We start from the raw sequence: 13,861 nt of genomic DNA, 5'->3' as shown, positions 1-13,861 counted from the left end.
TTCCTCTTTTATTGCCTCAATGATCCATTCTTCATTAAGTAATGAGTTATTTAGTTTCCAGCTGTTTGCATGTTTTTTTGTCTTTACTTTTGTTGTTGAGTTCTACATTTACTGCATTGTGATCAGATAGTATGAACGGTATAATTTCTATTTTCTTATATTTGCTGAGACTTGCTTCGTGCCCTAGGATATGATCTATTTTGGAGAAGGTTCCATGGGCTGCTGAGAAGAATGTATATTGTGTAGAAGTTGTATGAAATGTTCTGTAGACATCAACTAGGTCCATTTGATCTATTGCATATTTTAGATCTTGCGTTTCTTTATTGATTTTTTGTTTAGATGACCTATCTATTGATGATAATGGGGTGTTAAAATCTCCCACAACCACTGTGTTGTCGTTAATATATGCTTTTAGGTCCTTCAGGGTATGTTTGATGAAATCGGGTGTGTTGACATTGGAAGCATACAGGTTGATAATTATTATTTCCTTTTCGTCTATTTCCCCTTTTATTAGTATGGAATGTCCTTCTTTATCTCGTTTGATCAATGTAGGTTTGAAGTCTACCTTGTCAGAGATAAGTATTGCTACTCCTGCCTGTTTTCGGGGGCCATTGGCTTGGTAAATCTTCTTCTAGCCTTTCATCCTAAGCCTGTGCTTATTTCTGTCGGTGAGATGGGTCTCCTGTAAGCAACAAATTGTTGGATCTTCCTTTTTAATCCATTTCGTCAAGCAGTGCCTTTTGATGGGTGAATTAAGTCCGTTAACATTAAGTGTTAGTACTGATAGGTATGTGGTGATTCCTGTCATTTAGTTGTCTTAGTTGTTTGAAGGTTTGATTGTGTGTACCTAAGTTGAGGTTACTCTCTACTTTCTTGCTTTTTCTTTTCCTGTGGTTTGGTGCTGCCTGTCTTTTCATGGTTAAGTTGGGTTTCACTTTCTGTGTGCAGAATCCCTTGCAGAATCTTTTGTAGTGGTGGCTTTGTGGGCACATATTGTTTTAGTTTCTGCTTATCATGGAAGACTTTTATTGCTCCATCTATTTTGAATGATAGTTTTGCTGGGTGGAGTATCCTGGGGTTGAAGTTATTTTCATTCAGTACCCGGAAGATCACACCCCACGCTCTTCTTGCTTTTAATGTTTCTGTTGAGAAGTCTGCTGTGATTTTGATGGGTTTACCTTTGTATGTTACTTATTTGTTCTCTCTTACAGCCTTCAATATTCTTTCCTTAGTTTTTGAACTTGTTGTTTTAATGATGATATGTCGTGGGGTAGTTCTACTTTGATCTGGTCTGTTTGGTGTCCTGGAGGCAAATTTTCCATTATTATTTTGTTAAATATATTACGCATTCCCTTCGCTTGCACCTCTTCTCCTTCTTCGATGCCCATGATTCTCAAGTTTGGTCTTTTGATGGAGTCGGTGAGTTCTTGCATTTTCTTTTCACAGGTCTTGAGTTGTTTAATTAATAGTTCTTCAGTTTTTCCTTTAATCACCATTTCATCTTCAAGTTCTGAGATTCTGTCTTCTGTTTGTTCTAGTCTGCTGGATTGGCCTTCTGTTTTGTTTTGCAGTTCTGTTTCATTCTTTTTTCTGAGGTTTTCCATATCCTGGGTGGTTTCCTCTTTAATGTTGTCTATTTTTGTCCTGAGTTCATTTATCCGTTTATTCATTGTGTTCTCTGTTTCACTTTGGTGTTTACACAGTGCTTCTGTGGTTTCCTTTATTTCTTCTTTTCCTTTTTCAAATTCTCTATTTTTGTTGTCTTGGAATTTCTTGAGTGTCTCCGGTACATTTTGGTTGACCCTATCCAGTATCATCTCTATAAAATTCTCATTGAGTACCTGTAGTATGTCTTCTTTTAAATTATTCTTGTGAGCTTCATTGGATCCTTTGGCATAGTTTATCTTCATTTTGTTGGAGTCTGGATCTGAGTTTCTGTTCTCTTCATTCCCCTCTGGTTCCTGTACTAATTTTTTGCTGTGGGGAAACTGGTTTCCCTGTTTTTTCTGTCTTCCCGTCATTGTCTTTGGTGTTGTTACTGTCCCTGTACTGTGTGCAATTAAGTATTTTCTAGCTTGTAATAATAACAAATGGAAGGGTGAGAGGTGATGGAAAGGAAGAAGTTAAAGAAATGGGAAAAACAAATACACAGACTGGAAGGAGAAAACAGAACAAGGTGTCAGACAGAAGGTTTCAAAGGTATAAAAATGGAGCTTTAGTGTACTAATTGACAGTAAGCTGAACAGACATTAAAGAGACAGAGGATTGACAATCAAAAATAAAAATAAAGATAAGAATAAAAATAAAAAAATAAATGAAAGAAAAATCTATATATAAAAATGTATTAAAATAAAATGAAAAAATTGAAAATTTAAAAAAACCAAAACCCAAAAAATCTCCAAGTTCAAATGTAATGAAGTTTCAGTCTTAACAATTTGGGTGTCCGTCTCAGTCTCCAATCCTGGAGATGGTGCCTCAGATGTTGTTCTGTAGTTGTCTCATCAAAGGGGACGCATAAAGTAGAACAAAACTACACACACACACACACACACACACACACACACAGAAGCCCCACCAAGTGTCCCAAGTTCAAATGCAATACCGTTTCAGTAAGTTTTTAAGCATGCAGGTGTAGTTCGGTTGTTCTCTCAGCAAAGGTAGGGAGACAAAGAAAAAAAAAGAGTCTGGAGACAGTTCTGAGAATGGTTTCTGCAGCTGTGGCTCACCTGCCCACTGCTGTCAGCCTGCTGTTGCTGGCGGCGTTATTTATGCAGATCTTGGGGGTGAGCTTAGCGCTCACCTGGACCCACAGGCTTTGTTTACTCAGAGTTCTCCTGTGCGGGAGCCTCTGCTTTCCCCTTTCCAAGCACACTGGGAAAGGTGACGCTGCATCTGCGTTGTCAGGCCTCCATGTTTGTTTACAGTTCATGTGGGAGGTGGGTCTTCCCCCCCTCCTGTGGAGTTTTCCTCCCACCACCACTTTTACAAGATTTCCCGCTCCTGATTACTGGGCGGTGGTGCTGCTCCTGCCAGCCGCCATGTTTTTTTACAGTTCACTGGGAAGTGGGTCTTCCCTCCTCTCCTGTGTTTTCCTCCCTCAACAACTCTCACAAGCTTTCCCGCTCCTGGTTGCTGGTTGCGCGCTCCCGCTCCCAACGGAGCCTCTCTGGACCATCGGGCTTGTTTATTTACAGTTCCGGGAAGGATTCCCTTCCCCCAATCTTCGCCGCTCAGTGCGCCCCACCCTTTTTCCTGCTTGTCTTTATTGCTCTTACTGCTTATTACTCAGTTTCTCTTTTTTCCCCGGGTGAAGGTTGGTCTGTCCAGGGGGCTATGCTGTTCTGGCCCAGGCTTGTCTGTGGGAGAACCGCTTACCAGGAAGCTCACCTGGTCCACGTCTTCCCAAGCTGTCTGGGCGCCAGCGAGTGGCGGCCCGGGGCCCTCCTGATTTCTCCGTTTAATGTGAAGTGGAGATTCTCTGCACTGGCTCGAGATGTGGAGGGGTCAAAGTTATGCCTCTTCTCAGTGATTATCCCTGCAAAGTGTGTCTCCAGCGTCTCTCCACGATTTCACTATAGGAGGCTTGCTTTCTGCTTCCTCCCTCTAGCCGCCATCTTGGAATCCACCTCTCTGTCAATTATTAAGGATAATTTGGTGGATACAGTAATCTATGTTGGTAGTTATTTTCTTTCAGGGCTTAAAATGAATTGTTCCATGTCCTTTCTGCTTTTAGAGTTTTTATTGAGAAATCTGTTATTCTGATGGGTTTGCCTTTATATGCAGCTTGCTGATTCTGTCTTGCAGCTTTCAGTCTTCTTCCCTTGTACTGTGTACACAGTGTTTTATGTTTAATATGATGTAGTGAGATTGTTTTCTGGTCAATTTGGTGTTTAAAAATCCTCATGTAGCTAGTTGATAATTTCTTTTCCAATATTTTGGAAAATTTATGCTGTGATTTTCAAACATGTTTTCTATGCATTTGCCTTGCAACTTTTCTTATTCTTGCCCATGATTTGTAGGTCTGGCCTTGTGATGACGTCCCATAGTGTTGCATGTTCCATTTGTACTTTCTTATTTTTTTCCTTGTTGTTATCTGAATGTTCTAATCTTCTCCCTTGTCTTTAAGCTTTACAGTCTGTCTTTCACTTAATGCGGTCTATTAGTAAGGCCTTCAACTGAGGTTTGTTTTTTGTTTTTGTAAAACGTAGGTGTTTATTTCTAGAATTTCAATTTTTTGTAGGATTTCTATAACTTTATTGACTTCCTTATTCATAGCCTACATTGTGTCCTTTTTGATTTTGTTGATCATTCTTATAATCATTCTTTTGGCTTCTCTGTCTGCAATTTCATCCACTTTATAGTCATTAAAGTGCATTGTTATGGAATTGTCTTTTGGAAGAATCATGTTGCCTTATTTCTGTTAGGATTTGTACATCTTAGGTCAAAACATCAGTTGGAAGTTTTAATCACCTATGGTTTTTCAGCTGTAGTATTCACATTGTGTAGGCAGAACTGGGTAGTGGCAGGATTGAAGTAAGTTTCTCACCACTGGACTGGCGTATCGCTCAGTAGTCAAATATTCATTCTTGTGCTCATGGTAGTCCCAGCGCTAATAACAGTACCAGTACCAGTCAGAGAAAGGAAGACTTTTGAAGTGTCTTTTAGCTACTGGTGTTTAGGTTGGAGCTGTTCATGTGCTGAGGGTAGGTCTGGTAAAGGTCTTTTTGTATTGAGAGGTGCTTCTGGCTTCAAGGTCCCTTGCTGCTTGTGTGCCAGGCAGGTACCTACTTGCTCCACTGGTCCTCCGTGTTCCCCCAAAGGCAGCAAGCATCCACGCCTAGGGGCATCCCCTGAATGCATTGGAGAGTGTAGGAAGCAAACAGAACACAGAGTTCTGGACTGGAGAAGGAGACCTGAGGAAGTCAGGTGCTCTGCCTGCTGATGTCAGTGCTCTCAGACCCCAAGTAGCCTATTAGTCAGTCACCCTGTGTAGGGAGGACATTGGTGAAATCACATGAGCTGAGGGACCTGGGCTCAGAATTTTGTCCCACCCTATAACAACCATCTCATAGTTGGGAGTAGGAGGCAGAACACTCTGCCAGCCACAGGCTTGGCGCTCAGAGGTCTGTTTCTGCAGTCATCTTCAGTGATGAGGTTTGTTCTTCACCTCAGAGGGTGGGGCTGCTGCCCATTGTGCTCATCACTGCCTGAGCTCCCTACCACTTAAACTTCTCAGTGGGCCAATGGCTCATGACTGTAGTCCTAACTACTTGGGATGCCAAGATTGGGAGGATCACTGTTCCAGGCCAGCCTGGACAAAAATATGTTCATAGGGCCCCCGTCTCAATAGAAAAAGTTGGGTATGGTGACATGTGCCTGTTATCTCAGCTATTGTGAGAAGCATAAATAGGAGGATCATGATCTAGTGCAAAAAGCAAGACACTATCTCAAAAGTAACCAGAGCAAAAGGACTGGAGGTGTGACTGATACGGTAGAGTGTCTGCCTTGCAAGTGCAAAATCCTGAGTTCAAACCACAGTACTGTACCCCCTCCCACCTCCCCCCCAAAACACCCCAAACAGAAAACTTCTCAGTTGTTCCATGATCCCCATCTCTCTCACCCAGATACTGTGGCAAGGTGTTCCCAGGTTCCTGAACCATGGTAGTTACTTGTTTTCAGGTCTCCAGAGTAGCTCAGTCTCAAACCATAGGCCCTCTGTGAAGATGGTGCACTCCAAGATGCGGGGAATAACAAAATGACTATCTTCCAGTGCTAGCCTGCCACCTAGTAGTAGTCACTGTTACACCAAATCCCTGCACTGGGTTTAAGAGCTGCGGGAAATGTGAGCTTATCCTGCAGCTAGATCTGCCAGTGTGTGCCCAGGGCCGCCGCCTGTCTTACTTTGTGGTGGTTGCCCCTCCTCACCTCCCCAAAATCTGGTGTTGGAGTTGTTCACTGTTTCTGACCCTTCTCTGTTGCCTTCCTGTTTCTCCTTGCTTTGCAGCTGTCCTGTCACCTCCTTTCTGATTTCCTGCTGTGCTTCATCTCTTTTTCTCATTAGAATATAGTCTGTCCTGTTACCCTGACTCTTCTTTTTCTTAGAGTCAAATAATCTACCATATTGTTCCACCACTTTTGCAACTCTGTTTTTTGGGGTTAGATTTGCTAGATACCTTACCTTTTAATATGGCTCAAAATCATCCTTTAAAACGCTTACTGACAATAAAATTGCCAATAGCTTTGTGTATTTATAAATTGAAAATTTATTAGCATAATTGCTGGTGGTGCAGTATTACTTGCTTCTGTATTATGACTGTACCTCCTTCCAATCTTTTTTGCTTGACATTTAAATATTATTAAAATTTTATTAATGTTTTTCTTATGTATATATGTTTTTGTCAGTGTCCTTGTTTTGCTGTCTCATGCCAATCAGTGCTGTGGTAGAGTGGGACTGGGACTGGTAGAGTGGCTCAAATGGTAGAGTGCCTGCCTAGCAAGTTTGAGGCCTAGAGTTCAAACCTCAGTACTGCCAAAATAATAATAATAATAATAATAATAATAATAATAATAATCGTCACCATCATCATCATCATCATCATCATCATCCTAACTACTCAGGAGGCAGAGATCAGGAGCATTGTGGTTTGATGCTAGCCCTGGCCAAAGAGTTGCAGAGACCCTATGTTGAAAATACCCAAACCTCAAAAGGGCTGGTGGAGTAGAGTGCCTGCCTAGCAAGTGTGAAGCCCTGAGTTAAACCTTAGTGCTGCCAAAAAAACACAAACAAAAAAAGCCAACACCCCCCCACCCCGAAAAAATTCAGAAGTCTGATAACACTAAGTGTAGTTAAGATTTGATTTGAAGAAATGGGATCTCTCAGTGCTGCTGATCATAGAGCAGATGAGTGAAAGTTGTTCGTAGGAGTTGGCAGTGTCCCCTGAAGCTCCAGTATGCACATAATGAATTGGCAATTCTATTGTTAGCTTTTTGTCATCACAAGATGAAGGTTGCCCTCAACGCAGAGAAACTAAAGCAGATACCTTAAAAGCAACTGAGGCCAATAGGAAAAGGGGACCAGGAACTAGAGAAAAGGTGAGATCAAAAAGAATTAACCTAGAAGGTAACACCCACGCACAGGAAATCAATGTGAGTCAATGCCCTGTATAGCTATCCTTATCTCAACCAGCAAAAACCCTTGTTCCTTCCTATTATTGCTTATACTCTCTCTTCAACAAAATTAGAAATAAGGGCAAAATAGTTTCTGCTGGGTATTGAGGGGGTGGGGGGGAGAGGGAGGGGGGCGGAGTGGGTGGTAAGGGAGGGGGTGGGGGCAGGGGGGAGAAATGAACCAAGCCTTGTGTGCACATATGAATAATAAAACAATAAAAATTAAAAAAAAAACTGGAAATAGTATAAATGTGATTATAAATAGTATAAAAAGAAGAGTGGGTTGCACACTGTTATATTCATATGTTGGGATACTAGATAGTAATTAAAATCAATAAGGTTAATCTAAATTATCAACAAATTTAGATCTCAAAATCACGTGAACAGTATGGTACCGTAAATAAGAGTTAAATCCATTTGACAACATATCGTAGTATTTATAAGTACATTCAATACATGCAAATGTATAGAAACAAGAACTAAACTATCAAATTCATGATAGTGTTTCCTTCTGAGGAAAGAATGAAAACACAGGAAGTGTTAGCTATGTCTTCAAATTTAATATTCATGAAAAAAACAAACATCTGAAACCTAAACATAAGTAATTCACTTCAGACTATTCCTGGAATGCAAGAAGTACTTCCATCTTTTACTCTTTGTCTCCAGATTGTGAGATTATGATTGCTTGTCTGAAATTTTTTTGTAGTTTATATTTTCTGTATTCTGGACACTGAAACATTCACCATTATAATCATAGAGCAGTTTTTTTTTTTTTTTTGGGTTTTTTTTTTTGTGATGCTGGGGCCTGTACCTAGGCAAGCACTCAATAATGAAGCTAACCCCCATGCTGTAAGCAAACTTTAAATTAAAAAGACCTCTTTGTTTTACTTAACTTTGTTATCTTTTTTGGGAGGATGAACTGAGTGAGCAGGACACTTATATTCCATATCAGCCAGTATTTAAATTGCCAGTGTTTTCTCTGTATTGTTCCTTTTTTTCCCTATTGCATATTTGCTATTCTCATTAAAGTTTTTACTCCATTTGGCTTTTCAACAAAATAATCCAACTGTTTGTCTTGAACTTACTTTTGAACTTTGCCTTTTGCTATTTAGGTGAAAGAAGAGATGCTATTTGAAGCATTAGTAACGAGGAAGACAGTCACAGTGGGAGAAAAGCTTGTTTTACCATACAAGCTGGCAGAGGTATGGTTTTCTTTGAAATCAAAGAATTTGAACATTTTTAGCAGTTTGTGTGTTTTTTTTCTCTTAACAAAATGAAAATAACATTAAACAAAAAGTGTTGATTGAAATTTTTTCTAGGCCTGTGGAATTTGATCATGAGTTTTTTCATTGATTTACAAACTTGAAATTTTTTTCTTCAAGGATCTTAATCTCATCATCATTCTGAGTTTCATGGTGTTAATGTCGGGAAGTAGATGGTAGGCAGAATTGTAAATGAGCACTGTTGGTTCCCGTGGACTTCCTCAGGTGCTCTCCTTAGTTACTCTAGCTCTTTACACTGTGCTTGTTTAATTTTTTATTGTTGGCCACTCCTTTGCCATTCTTTTTCCTCCCTCCCTCTTTTCCTTCCTTTTTTTCCCCTCCTTCTATCCTTTCCTTCCTTCCTCTCTCCTTTTGCTATAGGATTATTTGTGTCCCACAGACACATCCAGGGGTGTGTTTTTCTAGTCTCCTAGGCATCCTCAGTCCAGTCAAGTTGACAGTCAAGATTGTCATCACAGGAAGGGAATTACACAGAACATGCACACCAGGGAATGACAATTTTTGGGGCCATTTTAGGATTCTGTCTTAACACAGAAGGCAAGAATTGGATGTAGAGAGAGGAGTTCAGAGGCTGTTAGGAGTGAGGAGAAAGATGTTTGCTTTGTCTAGAATGATGATATATTGATTAAAGAAAAAATCTAGATGGTAAGCTCAATAGAAGAATGACTTGAATAATGGTGGGCAGGAATAAGAAGGAGGTGTCAAGGTGGAGCCCGTGTTTCTGGTTTACAGGATTATGAGAACATTGGTACTTCTCAAGGGGATAGGAAATGCTCAGTGAGGTCTTGGGGAAGGGGAATATTATTTCGTATTAGGGTTATAAAAGGCTGGACTGCATTTTAGAGAAAAGGGCTGGGAGCATAAGATTCGGTGGAGTTATGGAATAAATGAGTATTGGTATATCTGAATTCTTGATGATTGATGTTTTTATAAAAATGGCCTAAGCAGATAGTACTACATTTTAATCTGAAAGTCTGCCTTTTAATTGAAAATTGAACTCATAAAATTTATTGTGATAGCATGCTTATTCTGTGTCTTATTGCTTGTTTATTTAGTTTTAAAATATTTTGCTTTGCTGGAATTTGATCAGATGGTCTCCATTTTTTCTGCCTTCTGGGGTAAAACAATGTTAATCAACTATACTGTATATACTTTCTAGTACTGGTTTTCTTGATAGTTTCAAGATACTTTGTTGATAACTTGGCTAAATGTAGAATTCTAGGGTCACATTGTGTTTTCTCTCAGAACTCTGAAGAACTTACATATATATTCAAGTTTTTTATGTTGACATTTTGATCTTACGAAGATAATTTGGTATTGGTCTTCTTTTTTCTCTGTAAGTAATTATTTTTTGTGAGGAAACTTGAAACTTTTAGTGATAGTGGGATTTGAACTCAGGACCTCAGGCTAGCTAGGTAGGCGCTCTACCACTTGAGCCATGCTCCAAGTCCCTTTTGGTTTAGTTACTGTTTTCCAGTTAGGGTCTCACTTTTTTGTGCCCAGGGCTGCTTCAGACCGTGATCCTCCTACCGTTGCTTCTCACATAGACATGTACTTCCACACCCAGCTTGTTCTTTGTCTTGCTAACTTTTTGCCCTGGGTGGACTTGAACAGTGATCCTCCTATCTCTGTTACAAGGTGGTTTCAATTACAAGCTTGAGCCACTGCACTGGCCTTTGTGAGTGAGTGAGAGAGAGAGAGAGAGAGAGAGAGTGTGTGTGTGTGTGTGTGTGTGTTGTCTTGTTTTGAGACAGTGTCTCACTGTGTAGTCCAGGTGCTGGGATTACAGGCAAGTACTATCATGCCTGGCTTGATGCTTTTTGTTAATCCTTGAAATTCAGAAATTAATCTATCACCTTTGTGTTATAAGTTGTAATATTATTTCCAATTTACAAATGTATAATACTATAGCTTAAGAATTTAAGCGTCCTTACTGTGGTTGCATAGCTAGAATAAGATAAATACAGTTTGGAAGGTAGTTGAGTTCTCAATCATTAGTCTCTATTTCCTCTACACTTCAGAACAGAGATACAAAAGCATACCTGAATATACAAGCTTAAAAATATGCTCCCAGGTAATAAATCTATAAATTATTAGTATTTGTGCTTTAAGTGCCAGGACTCAATTCTGTGAGATCTAGGCCTTATTTTTTTGTATGCTCAAGTGCATTTTAAATGGTGAATTTTCTTTAATTTATAGGCTTTATTTTTTAGAACAATTTTGAACTTAGAACTAGTACAGAGAATTTCCATAAACTGGAAAAATCTTGAAGTGAGGGAAAAGATAAACTTTCTAAGTACATCATGAAGGAGTTGACACTCTTCCTGGGGTGGAGCGGTTGTAGAAGATGCGTGGAGACACTGAAGACCAGAGTGCCACTGTGGGCTTCTGAGCCTATGCTTCAAGCGCGTGAATGTGTCCACCAGGCACAGATGCCTTTTTGCTAGAATGTTCTTCCCCACTTCAGCTGGTGAGGTCGTTTGTAAAACTTCCCATTATGCATTCTTTCTTTTCAGTAAAAATGCTTTGAACTATTAGTTTCAGTTTCATGACAATTTTAGTTTAAATTCCCTGAGTTGGACTAAATTAGTACATACAGAAAACTTCAATTATAAGATACTTATATTGAGATAAAAATTAGTTTCTATTTCAGGATAGTATATTTTCTTTCTTGAGAGCAAAAACATACTTTGTTTTAATATCTTAGATGCTATTATCAATTCCACTTTGCACTCATGCAACCCTCTTGTTTTGTAGGCTGTGACAGTAAGGAACTCCATGGCTAAATCTCTGTATAGTGCTCTGTTTGACTGGATAGTCTTTCGAATTAACCATGCACTTCTGAATGGTAAAGATCTGGAGCACAATACCAAGGTAAAGATGTGTTGGTTCATGATATCTTTTCCTCTGGAGACTGCTTCATAAACTGCTTCCTACCTGACATTTTAAAGCACAGGAGTATATAGAGTAGTAAATATCACCTTTTCTTCAGTTATTTATGCTGTCTTTACATGAATTGTTCTGTGTCTTCTATGTATTTACATACTAAAAGCATGCATGTACACTTTCACTTAAAAATATAAATAGAATAAAACAGTTGTATTCTTTGAAATGTCTATTTTTACATCAGCTCTCTTGAAACATACTGTGTCATTATGTATCTGAGCATTTTTTTTCTTTTCTCCTTTGTGTCATTATTTTTAATGATTTTGTAGTATATAGTATACTACTATAAATTCACTAATTAAAAGCAAATTAGTTTTGTTTTATTAGAAACAATGTTGTAACAAATGTTACTATTATTAATTCATTTTCTCCAGACAGGATCTCGCTGTGTAGCCCAGGCTGTCTAGAACTTGAGACCCTCCTGCTCAGCCTCCTGAGCCCTTGGGATTGTGTACTACAATGCTTGGCTACATTTTTTTTTTCTTTTTTTTTTTTTGTGGTGGTACTGGGTTTGAGCTTAGGGTCTTGTTTTCCTAGGCAACTGCTTTACCACTTGAATCCCACCTCCAGTCCTCTTGCTTTTTGCTGTAGGTTATTTTTCAGCTGGGGTCACCCCGGCTGGCCTGGGATCGAGTTTCTCCTTCTGTGTAGTTGAGATGACAGCACTTGCCCCCAGGCCTGTCTTGTTTTGTTGAAATGGTGTCTTGCTACCTTTTTGCCCAAGCTGGTCTTGAACCTCGGTTCTTCCCACCCCCTGAGTAGCTTAAAGTGCTTTCCATATGGGACTGTATGCTTCCACCAACAGAATAATTTCTGTTACCTATATCCACTGGTCATCATCAGTGCTTATATTTCCTAAGGGATGAGTGCAGCTATCCCATTTTTCTTTTTTGCCATTCTTTTCAGTGATGTAGGTTGTTCTCTTGATTTTCTTTCTTCTCTGTATTATTTCTTTGTATCTTAATGCTGTCTGTTGGTTACTTTTCCCTTTTTAGTAGCTGTTTCTTATGGACAGTTCAGAGATTCAGTTTGATGTATATTGTACATTTTTTTAAGTTACTTGACTTTTAACATTTGTTTATGCTATGTTTGTATATAGCTATTTCTGTCATTCTTCCTTTCTAGTCCTGTGTTCTATGTATTTATTTACTTAGGAAGGCCTCTTCTAGTCCAAGATTATGCATTATTTAGTAGTATACTTTTCGTTTAGGCTTTTTTCCAATTGGAACTTACTTTTTTGGGGTAGTGGGGCTTGAACTCAGTGCCTTCCTCTTGAGTCAGTCCACCAGCCCTATTTTTTTTGAAGGATTTTTTGAGATATATCTCACGGAACTATTTGCCTAGGTTGGCTTCGAACTGTGATCCTCCTTAATCTCTGCCTCCTGAGTAGCTAGGATTACAGGCCTGAGCCACCAGGCATTGGAACTTATTTTTAATATGGCAGATAATATGTATTTTAGGTTTAATTGTTTCAATAAGTTTTATTATCTCAGTAACCCTTATGCAACAAATTGAGTAGAACTGTCATCTTTATTGTTTTTAATCCTAAAAATGTAGAATTGCTCTTTTTATTTTTTTGTATTTCAAATAGCTGTAAAATTGGTTTAAATTATAACCTAATTTATCAAATTGCCTTATTTTTGAAGGGTATTATTAATTTTGGTGGTACTGGGATTTGAACTCAGGGCCTCACACTTGATAGGCAGGCACTCTCCCACTTGAGCCATTTCACCAGCCTGCATTATTTTTATTTTTTAAAGGTCCTCTATTTAGCCAACAGAATTAATCACAAAATCAAGAGAATTATTCATAAAATATTGTTTTAGTACAGTCTCTTTTAAAAATTGCCAGCAGTGTGGTTTGAACTTGTGGCCTGACACTTGCTTAGCATATTTGAGCTGTGACCCAGCCTTCTCAGTGCAGAGTTAAAAAAAAAACAAAAAACAAAAAAAAAAACCCCAGTGTTTTACATTCATTATATCAGTTTGCTCTACATCTCTTAGCACCATGGAGAGAAATTTTCATTTAACAAAAATTGTCCTACTACTATATTTTAAGAATGAGGTGGAGATTGGTATGGTGGGGCACGTCTGTAATTTCAGCACTCTCGAGGCTGAGGCAGGAGGTTTGGGAGTTCAAGGCCAGCTTGGGCTATATAGGGAAACCCAACAAGTTCCTCTTACCCCCGCCCCCAAAAAAAGAGAGAATGAGATGGAACAATAAAAGTTGTTTTTTATTCATCTATTAGAGCTGAATCTGTGTCATGTGTGGTGAGAAGTTACAAAGATAATGTTTAGAATAAAATATCCAGAAGCAGAGGAACAGACCACTCTCCACACTGTCAAACACCTAACAGATTTAAGAGTTGTTCACTTCAAAGAGCAGACAGTGAGCGTGAGGAAAGGATTGCTGGTTTTTCTTAGAATCTTTTTGAGCTAGTATTTTAAACCTTGTATTATTTGTTT

General features: G+C 39.0%; 1 protein-coding gene across 11 annotated transcripts in view; it reads left to right on the top strand.

Annotated features, from left to right (window-relative positions):
* The window catches only part of Myo9a (myosin IXA), a 242,541-nt gene that overhangs the window by 87,250 nt on the left and 141,430 nt on the right, over positions 1 to 13,861 (top strand). For all 11 annotated transcript variants that reach the window (XM_074061667.1, XM_074061666.1, XM_020181924.2 and 8 more), the window contains 2 exons: positions 8,280 to 8,369; positions 11,208 to 11,324. In XM_074061667.1, the coding sequence (XP_073917768.1) occupies positions 8,280 to 8,369; positions 11,208 to 11,324 (207 nt within the window). The remainder of the gene's footprint in view (positions 1 to 8,279; positions 8,370 to 11,207; positions 11,325 to 13,861) is intronic.

Source organism: Castor canadensis, chromosome 19 (assembly GCF_047511655.1).
Source record: "Castor canadensis chromosome 19, mCasCan1.hap1v2, whole genome shotgun sequence".
Taxonomy (NCBI): Eukaryota; Metazoa; Chordata; class Mammalia; order Rodentia; family Castoridae; genus Castor; species Castor canadensis.
Note: the sequence above shows the minus strand (reverse complement) of the source record. Positions and strands in the feature narration are given on the sequence as shown.